The 25,788-nt window shown below is 42.8% G+C and overlaps 1 protein-coding gene across 1 annotated transcript in view; it reads right to left on the bottom strand.

The window, feature by feature from the left end:
- The window catches only part of LOC144755524 (C4b-binding protein alpha chain-like), a 553,044-nt gene that overhangs the window by 190,073 nt on the left and 337,183 nt on the right, over positions 1-25,788 (bottom strand). Inside the window, exon 10 of the mRNA XM_078644533.1 lies at positions 18,416-18,598. Coding sequence (XP_078500659.1) covers positions 18,416-18,598 — 183 coding nt within the window. The remainder of the gene's footprint in view (positions 1-18,415; positions 18,599-25,788) is intronic.

Below are 25,788 nucleotides of genomic sequence, written 5' to 3'. Positions count from 1 at the left end.
ACTTCACTCACTCCTTCGCACTACTCCCAAAGCAGCCTCTATCTACAAGCACTTTCAATCTCACAATTCTCCTCGGGCCAAATCTAAGGTAGAAACGCAGTGGGAGCTTGATTTCGACATCTCGTGGCCTATCTCCATTTGGGACAAGATATGGATCAAGCTTCGTAAATCGTCCCGAGCGGCATCCCTCACGCAATCTCTATTTTTTATTTATAATCGTTTGCTCCTTACCCCCTTCATCCTTCATAAGAGGTTTTCCACCCCTCCAGATATCTGTTGGTCTTGCTCCTCTCCGAATGCTACCCTCTTTCACATGTTTTTCCTCTGCAAGCCGGTACACGATTTCTGGATACAGGTTTGGGCTCAAATTAATGCCATTTTTGGTACACACGTCCCCTTCTCCCCTGTCCACATTTTCCTGGGAAGTCTTTCGTCTTGCTGGGAAGAAGTCAATCTTGAGGCTCGCATTGTTGATTTGTTGTTGGCTGCTGCACTCCAACAAATTACTCTCAATTGGAAGGCATCCTCCAATATTTCATTTAAAGCTTGGTGGTACCATGTTTGCCATAATCATAGGCTGGATAATGCTTTTGTTTTCCCCGTTTCCATGGCTACGAGAAGGGCAGAATTATGGCTTCCTGTTACACAGTATTTAGATAAATGTGCTCTCCGTTCTTTTTGCCCCCCCCCCACCAATCCAACAAGAAGTTCCTAAACCGCCTTGATTGCCCTTTACATTCCTTCTTATCTTTTTATTATTGCATGTTATTTTTCCATTTTTAATTGTTTTTATGAATCAGCTGTATTATTTTTGCTATATATGATACCCATGATTTGTTCCTGTGTTCATTTGCTCATGTCTTTCTATTTACTGTACCACATTATCGGTTAACTTTTGTTTCCCCCTTCTTTCCTTATGTTCCCCTCTTATTTTTCATGATTTATTCATTGATACCTTGCATTTTTGACTGAATAAAGTCTTTTCTGAACTGAAAAAAAAGTAAGAAGCTGGTTTCATTTTTAAAATGCACTTTAATCTTGTGGGCTTCAGCCTCCTTCATTTTTCCAACTTTTTTAGATCTTGCTTGATAGCGTAGCTGTCTCCAGACAATATGGGCCCCAATCATACAGGTATAGTTAGACAACAGTCTAACGTTATGACTTTCAGTATTCACAAAAGGCATTTACTACTCATAAATGCCCCTTGTGAATAGCGAATGTCGAACTTTACGACTTTCAGTATTCACAAAGGGCATTTACAAGCTGTAAATACCCTTTGTGATTACCGAAAGTCATAAAGTTAGACTTTTTTCTAACTTTACCTTTGTGAATCAAGCCCTATGTGATCAATCCAAATAAAGAGCTTTGAGAAACACTCCCAGGAGATGAGCTTTAGTTTCACCCACATGTTGCAGCCAGGACTGCATGTTTTGATTGGACAGAAGTTGTGTGCTTCCACAAAAGGGTCCTTGCCCTCTATGTAACTGTGATTATTTTTTGTATTAATTCAGCTGCCTGAGCTTGAATTTTCAGGAGCAAGGATCACACTAATGACATTGTAAAGCTATTAAAGTGACTTAGAAAACTGGATTTTTTCCAGTGCTTGTTTTTCTCCGTCAGCAGCACAGATGGAAGGCAAGAAGTCATTAACTTCAAACTTCAGAGTGCAGTTTTGTGTTTGAGAGACCAGGGGTACAATAATCTATATAGATTTGTTTTATGTCTGGCTTGAATTTTAACTGTTACCTGACCTCATGTGATCAAGAAATATGAGGACAGAGAGAAAGAGACACAGAGAGAGACAGAGAGAGAGAGAGAGAGAGAGAGAGAGACTTAATCTCCATCCAAATGTTGGTTTCCCTGAGTACTGTAGTGTTGTGTGAGTTAGCAATTTTTTTTTTTTGTTGGTTTTTTTCCAGAGTTTTATATAGCGCGAACTAGACCCGAACAGAATCAGGTATCAGAGCGCTTTACATATTTTTCCAGTTACGTTACATTTTTACGTTTTCCAGTTACTTTCATTTTAGGCACGGGGAGATTAAGTGATTTGCCCAGAATCACAGGAGGTTTTGGCATCGTTACCGAGACTCAAACCCAGTTCCTCCAGGTCCGAGGTCGAGCGCCCTAGCCGTTAGGCCAACTCCTCTCTCCTATAGAGCAATGAAGGAAACCCTTTGGTTCCTGATGGACACCATAAAACTGTGACATAAGTGTTCAAGTGTAGTGAAGAGAATGCAAGTTTAGAATGTTGAGTTGAGTTTAGAACGTGGAGGAGGTCGCGAGGAGCAGGGAGGAGCAGGGAGAGTGTTGTGGATGGTCATCACTGTAGCGAGAAGAGTAGGCTGGGCATCACCGACGTTCGTTGCTGTAGTGCAAAGATCCTGTTGGGCGTTGCGGATGGTCGTTGCTGGTGCTTCATGCTAGCTGTAACCGTGGGCTGTCGATGTTGTCGGGTTGACCAGATCTTTGTGTTGGTGTTCCACACAGGTGTAAAGATCTTGGTGCAACCAGGCATGCATGTAGTTGCAAAGAGCCCAGAACTTCAGGATTTCTTCCTTTTGTCTAGGAGAAACTCAAGTGATGCCACACCAAGGGAGGCACCTCTTGGGGATCAGGAACTCCCTCCATAAGTTCAGACAGGTTCATCTGCAGGACCAGTGCAGCAGGTCAGCTAGGCAATTGCAGAAAGGACTCTGGAGCTTTTTGTGTCCCTGCAGCTTAGAGGTAGAGGAGGCCAGATAACTTACCCTTGGAGTCATTCAAGTAGCCTGGCTAAAGGAGTAAATCCAATCTTTCTTCTCAGACAACAGGGCAGGCCTCAAGCAGCAGGGCAGTCCTATGGTAGCTGGGCAGTCCTTCTGTAGTGTCCACAGGGCCACGAGTATACTGAGGAATGGGTCTGAGGGTCCTCGCTTTATACTTGGCGCCAGCTTCAATGTGGAAGAAACTTCTGGACTTTTCCCTCTACAGAAGTGTCTGGAATTTCCTGCCTCCCTGTCCTGATCCCAGGATATCTGGGGCACAATACGCTAGTCAGAGGTTCTTTGTGTGTGTTGAGGAAGTGACTTTGAAGTACAAATGTGGCTGTGCATAACTCCACCCATCCTGCCAAAACCCAGTTCCTCTATTGTGTGGCTGTCTGCGAGAAATACACAAAGGCCAACTGACAACTATACCTAGTCATGTGACCTAGGAAACAAGAAGCAGGCACCAAATGGCTTGGACAAGAAAATGTGACTTAGAATCTGACTGTACCATTAAAGAGGATTTTAAATACAATTCCCTTGACACCAAACATGACATTTCTACCTGTTCCCAAACAAGAGATATTACTTATAAAATGTAATAAGACAACCTAATGTTATCCTGTGGGAGAGGTAGGCCTCACAATAGCGAGAAACACATTTAGGAGTGGTCTACTACCAGGACACGTTCAACATTTGAAATACACTATACCGTAGCCTATAGAAAGTTTAGAGCCCATCATGGATCTCATATGTATTCAAAAGAATATTTTAGGCCTAGAAAAAGGTTTCTTTTGCAAGTTTAAAATTAAATGTAATACAAAAAGTATGCAGTTCCTGGGGAGAGGAAAGGCAGGGAGAATTTAGGTCAGGGAAACTGAGACAACAGATCTGGGTATCTGATTGTTCAGAAGCAAGAGCTCTCACACACCTTTGTGGGTGTCATGCTTCATCATCGGCAGCTCCTCTATGGCCCGGCACTCCAATGCCCAACGTCTTGAGCAAGAGATGCCAATGTGAGGTGTATGGTGGAGGACCTCTAGGTGTATATTGGTATAATGTGAATTAATGGTATTAAAGATAGCTAAGAGACCCAAATACATTTAGTAGGTGGGTTCTCTTGTTATGAGTAAAAGGCAACGGGTGGCTAAATGTGGAAGTAATGGTCCTATTCAACTCATAAAGCAGTGTGTGTGTAGGTCAACATGTTTCTAGCCTCAAGTGTTGCTGTCAATCTGGGCAATTCTTCATGACCGGAAAATGAAAACTAATCTACTTGTGGAAAATGTACATAATATTAACAAAAGTAACCCAATCATGCAACCAAATCTTCACAGTAAAGTATACCTGGGGATATCTAAAACCCGATCTAGTAAGTGACAACAAAGAAAATGACATAAGTACAGAAATTATGCAGCAAAACTACACTAAGGGTGTTCACTGTTCACACCCTTAATGAAAGCAAGTGGTAGGATAAATTCATGCCACAGCGCATATCTGTATTGATAAATGACAAGGAAAGTACAGAGGGATGAATATCCAATGTATTTTCTGTTTAGGGCACAATTAATTACCCTAACGTTAATATATGATTTTACATGGACCAATGTTTAATTAATTTAACACACATGCATGCCATGGACCAGTCTTTGACCCAAAAATCACTCCAAAATATATAGATGAAAAAACATACAACAATATATATACAATGACACAAAAGACGTACATATAAATATATATACAAAACTCTATATCTCCAATACCCCAACAAGATATTTTAATCACTAGTCTTCACTCATAAACTCTGGGTGATGCACTCAGAGATAGTCCTTCTCCCACATTAGGTACAACACCTCTCTATCCTTTCAATTAACGTGCTTCTGACCAATTCAACAATGTTACGCATTAATAGTGACTCCTCTATATAAAGCTGTCGACATAGACGCGTTTCAGCAGTCAATATGTTCTGGCCGCCTCAGGACAAGGGAAAAGCAACAAATCTAAAATATCCACAAAAAAATGAAATTACATATAGAGTATCTACATCTGTCCAATATATACCACACAGTACACCGGGTTAGTGCCACTGATCACCACAAAACAATACCAAACCACCACAAAGTGCAACTTAAAAACAAAAGTGCTGGGCGTAGCAGTGACAATGTCTCCATGTATGTACCAAATACCCCCCTTCACCAGGGTGGTGTGAAGCAGCAAAACCGTACCTATGGGGTTGTGTCCTGCAATTCACTCTTCAATATCTGAATCCAAGCACCCTAAATAGTCTGGGCCTGGCACCCATGGCGGGACTACCTATACATGGGGGAACAAATTGATGTGAAAAGTGGTTCCCATCTACACTCTAATACAATCTGAGAGATTCCAATATAAACCATGGAGCTGCAATAAAAATATGAATGTGAGGTGGTTACCTTTCACAGTACTGGCCATCTGATTCAACCGGGCTTCTGTTTCCCATATGCCATCACCTCTACATAATATGCCCACCTTGACAAAGACAGAAACAAAACAACGAACTGAATCGCTGAATTCAGAACACCTAGCCCTCTGGCTTCCAACTGTCGCACCACGCGTGGCTCAGTTAAAAACGCCCACACACCATAAATTAAAGCAGTAAGCTACCGCACAAGATTCCATTCACTTCCTAATGGCAAATCCAAGTGTGCCGACTCCGGCATCGGGAGGACATAACTTAAAAAGTTGGCTGGCCGGTGTAACCAATCACGTGCCGGTACTGGGGTAAACATAGACAACAGACTCAGAGGCGTCTAACCCATTTCAATTACGAGTGCTGCATACAGCCTCTCGCCAAAGACTACAATGGACAGTGAAATCAGACTATTCTGCAGGCGTCTTCATAAAAAAAAACTTTCTTCCACAATTCAACGTATAGATCTATCGAAGTCCGAGTGGATACTCGTAAACTTACTAAAATCTCACAAATACCATCACTACTGACTCTGGACACGGTATCCTAAGACAAACCTACAGATTCAATCACTAATACAATGCTGAACACCCGCTCTAATGGCTAAATATTAGTGAAAATGCATGTTGATTATAATCATGCATGCATCCTGAGCTTTTGATCTTCCAGGTTCCTGCCACCGTGAACTTAGATGGCAGAGGAGACTGTGTGCGTGCACAGGTGGAATAAATAAACACAGAGCCACTACTAAGCATCTTCTACTCCAGCGCACTGTGTGCAATATGGGCTTCCAATCTAATCTACAAATCAACAATATATACAACTAACATACAAAGACATTTTTATATAAAAGTGCACAAATATATACAGTGGTCACCCCTAACATTCCAGGAAAAATAAAATGAATCTACTATTGATAATACATAGTAGTAATAAACTCATAGTCATACTTTCAGGTCACTACTGTTGCACATACAGAAATTTCGTTTTCAGACACACCCTTTAAATCAATGCCCAAACTTCATCACGGTTGTTTAGGCCCTCAGTCGCTGTTTAATATCTTTCTCTCAAACGTGCTTCTGATCGATTTAACATCATTTCAAGTTGGACTTTGTTTTGTGCTTTCACTACCGCGAGTACTGACCAGCTCAAATCATTCTCTTTATGCCCACATTGTATATAATGCTGAACCAATGGGGCTCCCTGCGTTCTACATATTATGCGGGATTTGTGTAGCAAAATACGCATTTTCACTGCTGAGTTGTTTGTCCGATATATGCCTTCCCACATGGACATATCACCGAATACACAACATTTTTTGGATTGGAATTTGACATTGTCTGTTGTATGTGTTTCTTGTTATTGATCATCACAAACTTAGAGTCATTCGTCTGTTGGGAAGCGGCGCATTTATTACATTGGTAATGCCCTATCAGTGCGGGGAGACCCAATAAACCCCTCACATCTTTTTTGAAAGGTTGAGCACGAGCTGCTCTCACTAGATATTATCTTAAGTGTTTTTCTCTTCGGAACGAAAAAAGTGGTTTAGGTATATTGAGATGTTCAACCAACCTTCAGTTACGTGAGATGATTTATTTCACTTTGTTTGCTTTAGGGTTAAAAGTGAGGACGCATGTCAATTGTTCAGTGTCTTGTTTCAACTTAGGTGTTAAGAGACTTTTCCCGGGGTGTGTACCATGCCCTTTTGAGGGCTGCCCGTATCAACTTCTTTGGATACCCACTATCACACAATTTCTGTTGTAACGATTCAGTATTTTTAAAGTAATCGTTTTTATTAGAGCAATTCCGGCGTATTCTTAAGAATTGCCCATAGGGCAAATTATCTTTAAGATTTCTGGGATGTCCCGAGGTGTACTCCAACAGTGTGTTTCTATCAGTGGGTTTGGTATATAAACCCATCTCTAACTTACCCTCATTCTCAAAAATCCACACATCCAAAAAACTAATTTGGACGTTACTTTAAGACTTTGTGAATCTCAGGTCAGTAGTGGTGAGGGAGTTTAACCACATATGGAACCGTTCCAACTCCTCTTCATTCCCATTCCACATCATAAAAATGTCATTGATAAAACATACCCATTTAATAATGTGTGGTTTGAAAGGTAACGTGTCCTGAAAAATGTGTTGCATTTCAAAGTAATCCATGACAAGGTTGGCTACTTCTGGGGCGAAACAACACCCCATAGCCACACCTTTCACTTGTAAGTATAGATCGTGTTTGAAGGTGAAAAAATTGTCTAAACAAATCTTTTCCAGGGTTATTAAAAATTCGGTAGGTACCTGGTGCGGTCTTGATCTATGATCCAGGATCATAGACATAACCATCAGTGCCTCGTCTTGAGGGATATTTGTTTACAAACCTTCGATGTCAAAAGAAACCAACAATTGTTGATCCCCACCAAATGTTCAATTTTAGAGATCAAATCTATTGTGTCTCTTACATAAGCCTTGGTCTGACTTAGGAATGGTTTCAAAAAGGTATCAATATACTTTGATAGGGGTTAAAGAATTGACCCGCAGGCTGAAATAACCGGTCTGCCTGGTGGTCTCTGGGCATTTTTATGTACCTTGGGCAGTGGTTTATATTGGGTACTTTTTGAGTAGTACAGTTCAAATAATCATATTCCTTCTTACACAGATAGCCAGATTATAAGACCTCTGTGGTGAGATGTTAAATCTTCGCCTTGAGTTGCGGTGTGGGATTGTCAGTGATGGCACGATAGTGTTCCTGATTGCTCAGCTGGTTCATAATTTCCTTATCATAATCTTCACTGTCCCACAATACAATTCCCCCTCCTTTATCGGCAGGTTTAATTATCGTCTGGGGATTATTAGCAAGATTTTTTTAATGCAGCAAGCTCATGTCTTGTAAAATTAGATTTGAAGGAAATACGATTCACATTAAGTTAACTATTTCCCGCAATATCTGGTCTTCAAACAATAAAATCTCATTAGGCATAGTGTTCCTTTCTTTAGGCTCACTCTGGATGGCAAAAAAAGTTTTATGTCTGATTTTACGTAAAAATTGGAGAACCTCTGTTTTGGTATCTACTGGGTCTTGTACAACTAATGGGACAAATGACAGACCTTTCTGTAGGATTTTTGATTCCAAAATCGAAAGAGGATGTTTAGATAAGTTGTAAATTGGTCTTTATACTGGAAGGAAAACAGAAAACTGGCTGCAGGTGCTGCACTGAGGAAGCCAGGCAGAAGATGGGAAGTAAACTCGCATGCGAGGTGTGGAACAAGGCAGCTGCCATCTTAGGGTGGAAAATGGTGTCAGTTATGAAGGTCGGGTATCAGTGGTCCCTGCCACAGAGAGCACTGGTGGGAGGCTGCATTAAAAGGGGATCAGGAGAAGTGTGGGCGGGGTTCTCTCAGGGCGGAGAGACTAGAGCAGTGTGCTTAGTACTCTCATGAGAGACTAGAGAGGCAGCTATCTTGAAATGCTCCAGGAATGCTGATTCTCAATGTAGCCAATTGCAGGCACAGGGGATTGGCCACACGGGAAGGTGACAGCACATTTAAAATTAAACCAAGGCTACAAAGGCAGGCCTGAGACCTGTATGAAAGGACTACTTAAGTTGATGGCACAATAAATGCTGCTGGCCCACTAGTAGCTTTTAATTATTTTCCAGCTCTGGGTATATGGGATACCAGTTCACAAGGGATTTATAAGTGAATTAAGTATGCCACTCAGGAGTACGCCAATTCTACCATGTCTTAGGAAGAGGTCACAAGCACTTTAGCACTGGTTAGCAGTGGTAAAGTGCACAGAGTTGTAAAGTCAACAAAAATGAATTCAGCAAAATAGGTGGGTTGAAGACAAAATGTTTATGTGACTACTACCCAAGAGTGTCAGGTATAACATGAGTCCCCCAGCTGAAAGTAAGGAGAACTACCCAACCTCATGGAAGTTCTTACCACGAAAGCAGAAGAAACTTGAAAGACAAGCAGAATTGAAGCAGTCAGCCCTAGGGCAGTGTTCCACCATAAAGACTATTCCCTGTAGGGAGAAGGACCACCTGAACAGTTTGGGATTCTCTTCTCTCATTTGCTTGAATCACCTGACGGGTCTGTGGTATGTTTGAACCCAGAAGTGAGCCCCAAATAAATATGGTCTCAATTTCTTCAGACCACTGCATTGCCTTACCTTTCTAAAATTTAGCCTTGAGAGAACGGCCCGTACCATGCTCTGAGGCTTCTGTTTGGACTATGAATTCCTTAGAAAAGTGGGGCACCATGAACACTGGTGGCATGCACATGGCCTCCTTCAAGGTGTTGAGCACTTTTAGAAGTGAGGTCCATTTAGGTGGCAATAGCCCTTGGCAAATCTCCTGTGGTAGCTGGTGGGACCCAGGAAGGCCCTCACATCTGTCTGGGGGTTTGGGGTCCCCAAGACATGATGGTCTAAATGTTGGGGTGGTGAGGCTCCACTTTGCTCCCACCAACTTGGTGGCCCAGGTGCCTTTCTGGCACACTTACTTGCCTTGATAGTCAGGTCAGCCTTCTGAGGGGCTGAAGCACTACCCAAAGGTGGTTCAGGTGGCCCTCTCAGCTAAATCCAAAAGCTCTAATGTCGTCCTAGTAGGTTGCACTGAAGACTTAAACTCAGCCAGGACCCGGTTGACCAACCTTTGGAAGGTGGCAGTGGTATTCTTTAACTCTGAAGTGGAATTGGCCCTCTAGGTTGGAGAATGCAGACCTCTCTTTGGTCCCCTTGGCTGAGGCAATCTGCCACTATATCAATGTTAAATCAAAGGGATGTAGGAAGTTGGCAAATCCCACCCGATCAATGAGCTTGTCAGCTCAGGGTAAAGGGGTGCAGCATCAGTCTTGGTAACTGAATTGAGCCCTCGATAATCCATACAGAATTGGAATTCTTAGGAGGTGCCCAGTGTGGAGGCCTTGGGTACCAGTACTACTGGGCTGTACCAATGGCTGTTTGAATGCTAAATCACCCCTTGCTCCAGCATCATGGACACCTACAACTGGCCCTCACTTTGTCAGATCCCCTTTAGGTCTCATTTTTCACAGGCATACTGTTCACTGTGTTAGTACTGTAGGTACACCAATTGAGGAGCCTAGGGGTAAGTTAGAACAGGGAGAAGAACTGTCCCAACAGGGAGCGGCAGTCTCTTTACTTTTTATGGGCCAGACAAGCACTGGCGTAACAAAACTTTATAGGGCACCCCTGAAAGGCAAATTGAGATACCCGCTGCAGACTCGATCAGGAGCTCTCCAGCCAGAGTACTGTGCAAAGGAGGCCCCCTGGAGTTTGCCCCCTCCACCCCCGCACCGCGTGGGCTGCAGGGGCCTGTGTTACGTCACTGCAGAGAAGGGGCTAGGTTCATTCCCTCAATTAATCCATCCTTCTCTTTTGAGGAGAGGAGAACCAATTGATTATGGTGACAAGCTATATGCCTCTTTATTACATTGTAAACAGTATGTCCAATGCCATAAGTCTGGTCTACTTATTATGAAATATTATGACAAAGACAGAGGGAATAGCTTATTAATTTTGAAACGCATATGTTAAAGTCTGAAAGCCTTTAACAGTTTATTGTTATCTCATAGTGTTACAGGCTACAGACAGGCATCTCACTGATTACCATAGTAAGCAAGGGTTTTGTCCTTGGCATTCCACTTTGAGGTACCTAGGGGTTTCCTAGCAATAATTCTGGTTAGGCCATGTTAAGAAGGGTAGTATATTTTTTTTTGCAAGCTGTATTGTTACATTTATTTTTATTCGTATTACTGTATGTAAGATTGTTGCCAATATATCTGCACGTAATTGGGCTAGTGTTGGTTAAAGTGTAAAGCAATGCTAAAGGTTGAAAGCTTAAGCAGTTCATTGGGAAAAGTCATACCACATTTCATAGGTTTATTATGAAAAGTTATGACAAAGTCGATAGCCTTGACTTACTGATTGTGAAAAGCATGTGTCAAAGACAATACTATTTTAAAGATGTGTTATTACACTGTGCTAAAGCCTATGGGCAGGTATTTTGTTACATATAATCTCACAAATTACCATAGTTGGCAAGTGTATTTATATTGGTTACACACTTTGACAAACCCTGGAGGTAGAAATTTATGGTGAGCATTCTTGTTAGGCCCTGTTGGTCTGGGAGGGGTTGTATATTGTTTTGCCAACTATAAGGTCCAACACATTTGTAAATTTATAAATATATACCTGGAGGTTGTCAGCTTATTTGCACTTCAGTAGGCTGAACCCCCACTTTGGTCTCATCATTTTGGAGTCCCTATGACAATCCATATCAAAAGGTGTTGAGTCGTTTATTTCTGGTGCTAACATTGTTTACAGACTATGGTCCAATTTAATACAGAAGTCTTTTGCTTCTAGGAGGTGAGCCCAGAGATTTCGGGCATTTTGCAGGGGAACACGAAGGTAGTGGGCTCGTGGATTTGTCTTTCATTAGATAAAGCATTGCCCCACAAATCTGGTTCCAAACAACTTTGGCTGTACACTAGCTCCTTGGTTCAATGATTTGTTGCTGGTGCTAAAAGAAATGTAAGTAATAAGAGCAGGTTTGATGAAAGTCCTGCTGTGAGGATTATAAAGTTAAATTTAAAAGTGTCTCTAAGGTGTATTCCGGAGCCTGTCGCGTAGTGTGGGCAGCTCATAATGCTGATAAAATGGCTAGCATGCATAATTTATCTTTGGAGCTCTTTGTGATGGTGAAATCTTTTCTAGACCCTGTGCAGATGGCACCTACCATCTCCCTCTTTGCAGAAAAACATCAATAATTTAGTTAGCTTCTTTCATAATAAGACTGCATATATCTATAACTCCTTGGCAGTTTCTGGAGCTCTGGAACAGAATTCACTTCAAAGTAGTTCTTGGACATATGCCGATTTTTGTCTTTCAGATTTATCTACCTTAGTGACTCTACTTAACTCATCAAGCTTGGTTCTCCATTTGACACTTTGCCACCAGGAATTATGAGTAGGATGCATCCAGTATTGGTTCTGCATCTAATCTGTCTATTAGATTCCTCTATGATGGAAGTATGGGTTCCTATGGCATGGAAGCACGCAGTGGTTGTTCCTTTGATAAAGAAAACCACTCTGATTGCTACTGTATGGGCCAATTACCAACCTTTATCTCTTCTGACGATCTATGCTACGATCTTGGAAAAGCATGTCAATTGTCAACTCTCTGAATTTCTGGAGGTTAATGACTTGTTTCATTGTTCTCAGTGAGGCTTCCTTCTGGTTTCAGAACAGAAAAAACTCTATTCAGTGTTATGGAGCACCTTATAATGCAGTGGCACCGCTGCCCTAATTCTGTTAAACCTTAGTGCAGCCTCTGAGATGGTGTCTCACTCAGCTTTGAGACATAAACTAGCCAAAATTAGCATTTAGGATCCAGCTTGGTCTTGGTTTACTTCCACTCAATTCAGGTGTTCTCTAAGCCCTGTACCCCTTCAGTAATATAGCTTAGTTGTGGAGTTCCATGGGGCTCCTTCCTGAGTCCTACATTGTTTACTATTTTTGTTCAGCCTTTGGCCAACATAGTAGAGGCTCACCTGACCAGTTTTATGTATTCTGATGACACCATGATGATTGGTTTCTTAAGTTTGCAAAACAGCACAAAGTCATATAACCGTAGCCGCTGCCTTACTTAGGCAGCAGGGTGGATGATAAGAAATTCCCTCAAATTGAATGATAAGACAAAGGTGTTAGTGGAGGGCAACCAGTCGGAGCTCTGGAGCTCACAATAGAGGCCAGACAATCTTGTGCTGCTGCCTACTCCTAACAAAGTGGTTAAAACATGGGTGTTTAACCTTCAGGCTTAATATATGGATCACCAAATAAATAAGATTGTGGCCTACTATTTCAAGCTACTTAGATATCTGAGGAAAATTCTCGGGTTGCTTCTTCTTTCAGCACAATGAACCATTGTACAGTCTTTGATCATTTCGGGTTAAACTATGGAAATATTTTATGCTTAGATACCTCAAAAAAATGGTTGAATAGGCTTCAGATTGTTCAAAACGTGGTAGCTTGCCTACTTTTTTTTGTTCTCCCAAACCTGCATTGGTCTCTTCACACTTATATGCTCTTCACTAGATACCAATTGATAAGCAAGTTAAATTTAAAGCTTTGTACTGTATGAACAAAGCTTCAAGTGGTTGTGGCCTCATTTATCTCAGATCAGAGCAATGGTGCAGTTCTATTCTCCGAAGAGTAGTCTTCATTTAAGTAGTCTGCATCTTGCTACAATACCATGCTTCAAATTATCAAGACCAGGTGGGTCATTTGCTTTCCTTGGCCCCATGTTATATGTAAGGAAATGGGGTGCATTATATGTTGTGGTTGTGTTACCTCCCCATGTAATTCACTTACAAACCCCTTTAGGTCCAGTAGGTTTCATCTGTAAAACCCTCAGCACAGCCCTGGGTATCTGTGGTAGTGAGTAGCAAGTGAGAACAAGTGTTATTCATTTAAACAGCACCAAATCAATTGAAGAAGAAATCGACTCAAAACTCAAGAAATCCACCACCAATTTATAGAAACAGGCTGTATGTTCATAATTATTTAGACACTAGAATGAAAAAGATCCACCGGACGGTTCAGGAGATAAAGATTTTACAACCAATAATAAATCAAAGCAATTTCACTCAACCACGAACAAACCTTGGCAAAGTCAACAAATTGGACACAGAAACATTTTGAGGAAAATGTAGGTAAGTCAATGCTGTTGGTTAGAAGTATTTGGGGCAACCATCTCCGGCAGGGAGTTTACTCAGGGGGACCAGCAAGGACCTCAAGGACAGTTACCTACACAGGAGATCCAGTCCATCAACAGTTCAAGGGTTCAATGCAAGGGTTGAAAGATGTGGAAGATGCTCTAAAGGGTTGTATGATAGAAGCACAAATGGTTTCACTAAGCGTGCCTCTACCACGCAGCCTAACCACAAATGCATCTTAACCACGCATTCCTTTACCGTGCATGCCTTTACTATGACATTTTGTGGCATAGGCATGAATGGTAAAAGGGTATATGTGGCTAAGGTTGCCACTACCCTACACTACTCCACCCGTGCTGTCCCTTAAACTACCCGAACCCCTTCCACTGCCCTAAAACCTACCCAGACCCCCTCACAGCCACGAAAACAACCCCAACTACTCATTCTCTAAAGCATAAAACCCTACACTACCTGGCACCCCTGCCCCGCGCAGTCCCTTAAAAGAAACCTAGCCCCACTTACCTCACTGCAGCACTTTCCTGTTTCCGTATTCCTGCAGATAGACCACGCACTACATAAACCACGCATATGCGTGGTTAAGCTATGTGCAGTATGGCTTGCGTAGGAGGATCCCTACAACAAAAAGATAGCCCAGCACACTTATAAATGTCGAACATGTAGAATACACAATAAAATGATCTTGTAACACAACTGTTTTTCCCAAAGAAGAGTCGATGTTATATTGTAGTACTGAACTTCATCCTTTTTTTTTTTTTTTTTTTTAAAGCGTTTTGCAACCGCCAACGCGTTTCGTGCACAATCGGACTTTTTCAGGGCTACAAAAGTACATAAAAGACACTATTTACAATATTGAAAACAGGCATTTAAAATCAAATCCAAGACATTTGTCTGAAAGAAACATCAACACAATTTCTTCAGTATTTGAACAAGGAAAAACATTTTCCATACAAGTTTGTGTGAAATAAACATATAGTACAATTTAATCAATTTCCTAAGTAGGCAAAAACCAAAAACAGAACACAACAAAAAGTTGGATACAAATGATTAAATAATGTCTCTCTGTTCTTGCATAAGGTTGCTCCTCCCTTTTTGTTGTGTTCTGTTTTTGGTTTTTGCCTACTTAGGAAATTGATTAAATTGTACTATATGTTTATTTCACACAAACTTGTATGGAAAATGTTTTTCCTTGTTCAAATACTGCAGAAATTGTGTTGATGTTTGTTTCAGACAATTGACTTGGATTTGATTTTAAATGTTTGTTTTCAATATTGTAAATAGTGTCTTTTATGTTCTTTTGTAGCCCTGAAGAAGTCCGATTGCGGATTAAACGCGTTGGCGGTTGCAAAAAAAAAGAAAAATAAAGGATGAAGTTCAATACTACAACATAACATTGACTCTTCTTTGGGAAAAACAGATGTGTTACAAGATCATTTTACTGTGTATTCTACACGTTCGACATTTATAAGTGTGCTGGGCTATCTTTTTGTTGTATGTTTCTGGGGAAACCGGGTGGGTCACTACTGGTTTCTCCATATTGAGGCATAGGGGATTGTGTCTCAAGCCCTTTGCACCTTTTGTGCATAATAATTAGGGACGTTAGGACTGGTGCAGGTATCTATGCTTTGATCCCCAATTTTGTATAATGTAGTTGGATCCCTCATGGTTCAGACCGTGGTGTTCAGACTGGTTCCCGCTCTAAGGATACAATGGATTCGATGCGATTGATGGGGTCTTCCTCCAGGGATTCTTCGGTCAATGAAGATGATGAAGGGGTTTTGGTTGAAGGGTCGACGTCTCACAAAGTCTTCTCCGGGCCAGCTGTAATCTGTTTGTCACTGGACTACTAGTAACCCATTGTTGTGCGTACAGGCCATTCAGTCCTGGGTCAATAACTTTACTCCTTAGGGTCCCAGTAACTCTCCAGCAGTCCTCCAAGTCTCAGCCAACTCAGGTGGAACTCTGTGCGTCATGTCTTGGTCCTTGGTGCTGCAGGGTGGTGGTGGTACGCCTTGAAGACTTTGGGCTACCAACCTGCCCCAGCAGGCATCTACAGCTGTTGTGTCCCTGTGCTGTGAACATAAGGCCAGTGGTCTAGCACTTGGAGTTCTCTTGCTTGACTGGGCTCTGGAGGCAGCTCCTCCCTGAGCAGGACACAGCAGGCACAGTTCCTCTCTTCGCTAGTCACCAGGTGCTGCCTCTCTTTGCTGGTCCCTCGTTACAGCAGGGCAGTCCTTTTTCGGTCCTACTTCCAAGTCGGTCCAGATGTGAGGTTTGGGTGCCAACAGTACCCTCTTTATGCTCCGAAAGTGTCCTCAGTGCAGGATGCAGTTGGAAGACAATGGACTACCAGGTTCCCTTCTACCTGGTGACCACTTCCTGTCTATCCCAGGATGCACCATTCTGCCAACTCACAGGATGGCTAGGCGCCTTTCCCGATGTACAGTCCCCCAGGGAGTGGCTACATCAGGGCTTGTAGGTTTACCCTAATTTCTTGCATTATTAGTCTTTTGCGTTTTATATAGCAACACAGCATGAAGGCTCTTTGAGACACTAGAAAGAAAGGACTGCAGAAGGAACAGAAGAAGGGGGGCAAATAAAGATGGCAAGCAGAAGCAGAAGAAACAAAGCAGCATTTCAGGGCAATGAAGGAGAGTAGGCAAACAACTTTGAGAACCTGAAGTGGATGCAGATGGGGATTATGGTGCAAGAAAATACAGAGAATGAAATAAAAGGGGAATGGGTGTGTATAAAATAGTGGAAAAAAGAATGCAATGACAAGTAAATTTCAGCATGTTTTGAGAGCTTCACAATGCATTCCAGAAGTCCCCAGAGGAAGCAAAGACTGCCACAGATTCCCAGATGTGCTAAAAGAGCATATGCATTTAGACAGAACGAAATGTACAGGTGTCCATTTCCACATGCAGAAATTCTTTTGCACATTCTTTCCCTGAAATGACCCTTCACTTACACCCACATCAAATTTGTGGAAGATATTTCCTTATTTGCATCCTGAAAATGAACTTATTCATGCCTTTGACATTATTAAATCTCTAAACATTTTCAGTATGGAAAGCTATCTGCAAATATGAGATGACTGTGAATAAATGTTTGGCAGGTGCTCACAAACCCGCCTTAGTAAAAACATTTGCTTGTATGCAAAATCAACCAAAATTGTGCAGTTTCCTTGTGAGAAACCCACATTTGCGAGGGCTGATCCCACCATTCCCGAATATTTTACCTAAGAGTAACATTTTACACTCTACATGTAGTGACTTGCAAACCTATTTAACACTTAGGCATGCAGATTTTTGCAGTGGCAGCTCCTCCTCTAAGGCGAAGGAGCGTTACCCCACTGCTTTGCAGCAGTGAAGTAAAGAAAATATAAAATGTTAATAACTTGCTTTATTATCCTTTTATGTTTCCTTCTGCTGCAGATTTGCGTTTGGGGTGGGGCTGCTCTGATGACAGAGGAGCAGGGGAGGAGTGGTTTGCCCACTCCTTAGTGCACATGACTGTTTGGCCGGCCTATCGGTCCGGCCAAATATTCATGCACACTTCGCATCTTTTCCATGAAGGCTACATTACAGCCTGCATGGAGAACATGCCCAGGCCCCCAGTGCATGGCTCCACGGCACTCAGACCAATCAAAACTTTGCATTGCAGCATCGTGATTGGCTATCTGGATGCTGGGAGTCAGGTGCTTCCTGATGCTTCCTGCATCCAGCTACGGGACCAGAGTCAGGAAGAAGAGGACGGAGGAGAGGCACAGGTAAAAGTTTTTTTATTATTTTTTTTACTTTTTCTGCCCCACTGCCCCCGCCTCTCTACCCGGGACCGGGAGCAGCCACCACAGGATTTGTGACTTAAGCCTTGGATATTATGGAGATAGGGACAGGGCAGTGAGATAGTTCTAAAACAGGGGCCTTATAACTGGAGGTCAGATGAATGCAGACACTCACAACAACACAAATAAGGCCTCCTTCCCTCCTCCCCTCCTCTCATGTGCAGGCATCTGCCTTTTAGCTGAGCTTTTCCTGAACCTGAATTCACTGGGCTCATGTGCTGCAGTTTCAAGAACCGAGTGACAGGGCATCAACCTCTTTTTGCCAGGACCTCATGTGATTGGGGTTATAAAATGTTTTCAGGTGCCACACAGACCGCTCAAATTGTTTCTTGTCAGGCATAAGTATCAACTCCCGTCCTTGCTTTCCTTGCCGTTCTGGCATTTGCTGGTGTTTTCTCGATCGAAATGCAGATCTGTAAGCACTCGAACACAGAAGGGAAAACAAGGCTGAAGGAGCTTCTCCTGTGTGATATGTGACATCATGAGACTTCTGCTCTTGCACATAATATAACACTATTAAATGGTAAAAAGCACAAAGAAACAAACAAGAAAACAGTAAAGTAAGAAGAACAAGAATTGGAACTGTAACTCCAAGCACTTTCTATTTGCCAGTACTTACTGCGACACCCTGGGACTCGTGGGCGCCATTCATTATCTTCATCACATGTAATAATGCGCTTGGTGCCATTCACGATAAAGCCCTCATTACAGACAACCGTCAGTTTATTCCAAACTGTATATGGAGGCTCGGAGATAGACTCTATTCTTCCATTTTGTACGACTGGAGTTTGACAACGGAGATCTACAAGCATAAAAATACTGGTAAATGTTCAAAGGACTACCAACCAACAAATTCTATACAGCTCAGACTCAACCTACGCGCCTATTCATGCTTTCGAACACTGCAGAAACAGCACTATCAGCATTAATCCAATACATCAACTATCTTCTGATCACTCCGATGATTAAGGAAGCTTGCAAGCTAGACACAATTGCTTTTCTTAACCACTTGGCCTAGAACAGGAATAGGTCTCACTCAAGAAATTACAACACTGTTATAGAGAAGTAATGTACTTGGGACATCTGATAGAAAAGGGAGTGAGGAGAGTGCTCCCTGAGAGCAATCAGACAGTCCTTCAGATGAATTTCCCAGCCGCTCAAAGAGAGCTGAGGATGTTTTTGTACATGGTTGGCTACTGCTGACAATGGATCCCAAACTTGTTGTTTGTGCCGAAGACTTTGATAAGGCTGGTGCACACTGATGTCAATCATCCAGTACCAAAGAATGGTAAAAGCATGGAAGCCTTATAGGAGCTCCAAAATACTAACACAATCCCTTGAGGAGACTAAACACCCCATTTTTAATTCTCAGCTGCTCTTGGTGGCAGCAGCATTGCCACAGTCGCATGATACGCAGACGATACTCAGTTGGTAGTCACACTCACGGACGACCATGCACAGGACACTTGTATGTTTCAGAGCGATCTTGATGCTGTCACTGAGTGGATGACTGCCAACTGTCTCCGGCTCAATGCCAGAAAGTCGGAGGTCTTGCTATTAGGGAGAGATCCTTAGCTGTGGAGTGAACGCTGGTGGCCGTCCACCCTGGGAAGTGCACCCGCCTCTAAACAGGTGGTAAAAAATCTAGGCCTCCCTATGGACTCTGCCCTTACCTTTCAGACTCAAACCAAGAAAGTGGCAGGGACCTGCTTTGGCATTCCGCTGCTTGGGTTTTTCGACCCGCCCATTAGGCAGGTTATTGTGCAGGCTTCCATCCTATCGCAATTGGACTACGCTAGCATACTTTATTTGGGGTCTAATAAGGCTGAAATTATGAGACAGCAGAGGGTCCAAAAAGCTGCTACCAGAACTCTTCTTGGCTTGCCTAGAATGTGTTCCATGACGAACGCCATCCGTCGACTACACTGGCTGCCTGTGGCCAAACGTGTAAGGCTTAAGTCCCTCTGCATTGATTTTAAAATTTTAAAGCTCTCTTCGCCAGGCATCCTGGCCAATTTACCTACACCTTACATGCCAGCCTGCAAATTTGGTCGATGGGACAGCATCTGCCGGTTGTTCCTCGGGTGAGGAGGGTGTGCGCAGGCAGACGTTCCTCTTGTTCTTTGGCAGCCAAACTTTGGAACAGGCTACCTTTGCATATTCATGGCATGGATAACTATCTCTCATGCCGTAAGGCAATCAAAACATACCTCTTTCCTCCGTCCTAGTCTTTCCTTCTGGTAGCTTTGCAGTTTTCTGCTATCAGCGCTGGGACGCCCCTTTGCAGGGGCAGCTGTGCACATAACATTGTCTCAAAGTAATTGCAGCGGTGAGCCTTACAATTCAGCAAACTGAGGGGATAGTTATAGGTTACCCCTTAATTGTAATGGTACTCATTCCACAGAGATTCTCATGACCCGTACGTAGTGTCTTGTGAGGTAACAATGATCAAACCCTTGTGGCTCCTGATGGACTACACAGAGCTGTTACGTATGTGTTAGAGTGGAATGAAGTGAAAGCTGGTTTAGTATGCTGAGTCTGCAGTTGCACGCAGATGAAGAAAGAAAGCTTGTGTGTGGCATAGTCATTGGTGGGTATCCTGACTCAGGAAGCACTACAACTGGCAACGAGATAGGAGATAAGTATTCTGAAGATCAACAGTGCTCTCCCAGAGAGTTTGCCATGGTCCAAGCAAACTGCTCATGCATGCCACATGTGCAGTTGTCAAAGAATAGAATTGACGCTTAATGCATGTCACTGTCAAGAAGTTGAGGAAAATTAAAGCATTGCAGAGAAATCTACATATCGGTGGCCAAGAACCTGCTGGCCAGGCCGTACATATGCAATATAAAGTCATATATTATACGAAGAATTACTGCAAAAAGCAGATAAATACAAATACAGAAAAAAAACGCTAAAGACGGCAAAGTCAAATTTGAATAAAATATATAAAAGCTCTGGCCAACAGATCAACAAGGAAGCATACTGTCATTGAACGTACCAGATCCTCAATAAGTGGAGCTCTACAGCATCAGCACCGGGCAAAGAGACCCAAGAAGAAGCACAAGGTTGTGCTTACTGAGCTGTCCAATACTTGAAGTGGCCCATCACCAAAGCTGACAGGTGGTGGCTCAGAACAACTCCAGAGTTTTCAAGAAAGTGAAGAGACTCTGATGGAGACCAAGAATGAGATTGTAGTCCCATAGACTGTCCATGAAGATCTTGAGGCTGATCCACCACAGTGCTTCAGAGATGGCGTAGATGACACAGGTCCTAGTGGACAGCAGGTAGTATCTGAAAGAGTTTCACCCTCATTGTCAGCCACTTCCATCAATGGTTACAATGCTGCCACCTTCTTGAAACCACCACCATCTTTCGATACCACTAAAAAGCATACTATTGGCGATAGATTAACTGCTTGGATAGAAAATTTTGATGAGCACTTGAAGAGACTGATAACAAATTAATTATCAAGTATCTCAAACATCTTGCTGGAGATGGTCTAAAAAAAGTCATAAAGAAAATTCCCCCAACTGAAGATGAAGTCACATACTGGCAGATTATAGAGGCTTTGAATCTCAAGTTTAATCCAATGCCAAATGTTGATTATGAACCATACATTTTCAGCCAAGAACAGCAGAATGTTGGTGAAACCATTGATGAATTTGTGTAGAGACTTGACACACTTATCAAACATTGTAAGTTCAATAAATTTAATGATGAAGAAGCTATGCATTTTAGTGTTATTGATGGATGCTTGTCAGATTCCTTCAAATGGCAAATACTTGAAGAAACTCTTAGTCTGGAGCAAGTGGTAATGGGTGCCAGAGCTGAAGAGCATGCAAATAGACAAGCTGCTGACATGGAGGCCGGTGGTGCCCAGAATGAATTCATCATGAGTGTGGAAAGTCAGTCAAAACAAAAGATTGAAGGACATAAAGAAGTTGTGTTTCAGGTGTGGATTTTTCTTTTCCACACAAAGGTAAATGTCCCGTCATCGGACAGATATCCAAAGGCTGTGAGAAGGAGAACCAATTTACAAAGGTTTGCAAAGTGAAGGAAAAAGTAGATGCATCACACTGCAAAGACAAATGTTCCTGAAGCAACATATGACACACACCCACAAAGCAAAGTAGCTACATCAGTTGAGGCAAATTGACATTGAATGAAATTGCTCATCATCTAAATCATTGTCAAACAGTTCTTCAGCATCAATATCAAGTGAAAGTGAAGTATATAGTTGTGACATGACGATGTTCACCTCAGAACAGTGTGCGCACGTTGGACTGGCTGTATGTGAAGAAAAATGTCAGTCACAAAAAAAATTGACACGCCAAAGCAAGAAAGTCATTCAAACATTGTCCCAAGATCACACTGAAAAATAAAGTTGTTCGATGCCTTTCATTATCGACAGTAGTGAATCAATAAACATCATGCCTGAGGAGAAATACAATGAATTGTCTCCATTACCGAAACATACGCCATAGAAAACTAAAGCGTATATTCGGTCTGCATCGACACCATTAAAAAGTCAAGGTACTTTTGTAGTGAACACAAGAGAATGAAGGTGCAAGCAACCATCCACATGCTTCAACGTGTAGCATCAAGTACCTGTTTACTTATGGAACCATTTTACTGACTGTTTCCTGCAGAGCAATTTGAAGTAATTTCCCCGGGATTTTATTACAGCAATTGGCACGCTTTGACAGTGTCCATTTTTTAGCAACAAACTTTTTGTGTATAAAGATAGTGCTAGTTGGTGTTTATGACATGTTACATGATACAAACTGTACGTTAGTGGTATTTTAAGTTAAAGGTAATTAATTTTGAGTGAACCAGCCATTTAGAGGCACTAAAAGTGATTGTAACACCTCACCCATTTTTCCTGAGTAATCCATAAGAACACCCCTCTTACGTGGGCGAAATAGAACAAATGTTTTTGAAAATTATCCCAAAGTATGTGGTTCTAATATAGGAATAGAAACTAAAGTGGATTTGTTAATACATTGCTTAGGGGCAGAAGCTCAGGCAACATTACAACATTTATCTGATTTGGAGATGCGGGGAGGGGTCGTTTTTTAACATTTTATTATTTTTTATTTCCAAGGTATTGGTAACATTCATACACAACATTAATCACAAAGAAATACAAAGGCAATCAATCAAGATACTTCGGGCCTTATTTATGAAGGCCTTGCGCCACCGGTGCGTCACTTTTTCCCATGTTAAAAGTGACGCACCAGTGGCGCAAGGCCTTCATAAATAAGGCCCTTCATATATAACATGGTCCATATGGCTGGCCACTAATCATCAAATAGGGTTAGAGTAAAACCAGTAAATATATAGAACTTATAACAAGAGTCATATAATAACAGCATAGTAGCACCATGAGGTTAGGCTTTCCTAAAATATAGTGCTTGATTAATATTAATGTGCAAACGGTGATTCAGTATAACAAAGTTCATACAAAGCCAAATAGCTGCAGCCTGAATAGTGCTATAAGATTAAAATAAAGTGCGTGAGACAAATTATAATGCAAGCATTGATCCATTATTTCAGAATCCATATAATAACCCCATTTACATAGAGTAAAAGGGATTAAGGTGTAAAAACATGAAGTACATGATAACACCATAATAGAGACATAATCATCCCATAGGGTTTCTAAAGTGGTTGGCGAGCCTTTAAGTACTTGACTAAACTTGAAGTTGCACATGCATGCAGAGATCTTATTTCCCCAAGTGCCTCCGATATACCTCATTATTAAGGCCTTGTTCCATCTATCATTCCAGGGTTGACCTCATTACCCTATTCATACCTTCCACCCACTCATAAGCTGAAGCCCAAATCAAATTACCCCGCTTCCTTGCTCTTCTCCCCTTTCGCTCATAGAGAAATTTCTCCATGTTATGCATGACCAAAAACTATGATTTCCATTCTGTCGGGGGGATCTGGATTAAACCAGCCATATGCCAGACACATCTGTGCCATAGCCATTGTGACAAAAATCAAATAAATCTCCCGCCCCCCCAAAGGGATGTTTTTGAACTAATATAGAAAAGAGCTTCTTGGAATAGATCTTTTGTATATTAGTTCAAAAACATCCCTTCACCTCAGAGCCCGGGTTCAGTTGATATATAGATGGTGACGAGGTCACATCTTGGGTGTTACTTATTATCAGTAATGCAATGTGCTATATCATACATGCCCAGTAGTATAATACCATACTAGGAACCCCTCATCACCCCCAATCATCCAGTAAAATCATACATTTTGATCCCCGCCTTGGCTTCTTAAACTGCCATATACAGCTATTGCACAAACTATCCAATTTGGTCAACCAACTCTAATGTATCTTAAGAGGGATAGTTCTAAATAGATACAAAGGTTTTGGGAGCACAATAATTTTTAATCCATTACACCTCCCTTCCAGAGTTAAATGTGGAGGGTTTCAGCTTAGGACTGGGAGCAAGATGGAGTCAGCGTGAGTGTTTTGCGCTGCTCAGCTGCTCACGCCAGACACGTGGATGATCGGCTAGCCGCCCTGCGCTGTGTAAGGAGATGCTGGGCTGCTGATTACACAGAACGCCTCGGACGATGAGACTTCGGAAAACGCTGCGGCTGCTCCCCCTGGATCACAAATTATTTGGGTTTTTCTTTGGATCCGTGAGCGGCAGCAAGGTGCCCCGCAAGGCTTCCCCCAATCCACTCACTGCCCCGCTTCCTCAGGGTCACGATCCTTACCGACCTCACGCGGGACGCGTGAGGGGGGACGAGGCATCCTGCAAGGTGCTGCTAACTCCGGCCCTGATCTCACTGGACAATCACGCTTGGGCCTCATTGCTGGCGACCGCTGTTGTGGTTCTGATTTCAACGCATATCCTTCTGGCTCCCAAGGTTCCAGACCCAGCTGCCACCCTCACTGCCCCGCATTTCTTGATGCAGTCCCCCACCTCTGTTACATGACCTGGCCCGGAGATGAGCGCTCGTGGGACACGGAAGGGGGGCAAACCAAAGATGCCTGCAAATGCAAATACAAAGGACGCGTCAGCAACCGAGGAAGCCGTGAAGCCAAAACAAGAGGTGAGTGGCAATAAAAAGCTGAATTTGGGTAAAGCAGGGGAGGCTCCATTCAGAGACAGTAAATACCCGGGCTTCTCTCACCCCCTCTCGCAAAAATGTTTATGGGTACAAAAAGTCAGCTTACTAGCACCAACCTCAAAATTAATGCAGGGAGTCCCCCTTCCGACACACCTAAAGTTCATCTGCGGCAGGAAGGCTCTACTGCCGAAGATAATCATAGGGAGGCTTTACTCGCCAGTACCTGCACCAGCAATGACACAAGTATTAATGACTTTGCTGCCAGTTTATCTGAACCCGCCCTGGTTTTAGATACCTCCTCCAGGGTGACTGACTTTGACCAGCCCAATGGGAACGCTGATAATGCTGCCCAACTAGACATTTCATCTCAGGCTCTACCCATCGTCCAACAACAAGAGCCAAACAAGGGGCAAGGAGACGATAGTTCTTGCACTACCCTCGCCATCCCAGAGACACAGATGGCAGGAACAAATCTTGTCATTCAAAGCTTAAAGGTCCCTCCCGGTGCACAGAACCCCTGGACTCCTGAAGCTGGACCCAAGCATTTTTACTCAGTGTCAGACAGCACGCCCAGCTCATCCGGCGAGGGGGGATCCGAAGGTGACGACGACGATGCTAGTGAAGGTGGCAGCGAGGTTTCATGTAATAATGCTGGCTCTGTTTTGCGCTCTAAAATGCCCAGGAGTAAGAGCAAGCGGCGTAGTCAGCTGAAGTGGGGTTACTCTGACTCAATCAATCAATCAAGGCATTTATAGAGCGCACTACTCACCTGGAGGGTCTCAAGGCGCTTGGGGGGGGGGGGGGTGCCGCTACTGCTCGAACAGCCAGGTCTTGAGCTTCTTCCTGAAGGAGAGGTGGTCTTGGGTCAGGCGAAAGTCGGTCGGGAGGGTG

The sequence above is a fragment of the Lissotriton helveticus genome, chromosome 5_1 (genome assembly GCF_964261635.1).
Source record: "Lissotriton helveticus chromosome 5_1, aLisHel1.1, whole genome shotgun sequence".
NCBI lineage: Eukaryota > Metazoa > Chordata > Amphibia > Caudata > Salamandridae > Lissotriton > Lissotriton helveticus.
The sequence above is the reverse complement of the archived record's forward strand: the minus strand, read 5'-3'. Positions and strand labels throughout refer to the sequence as shown.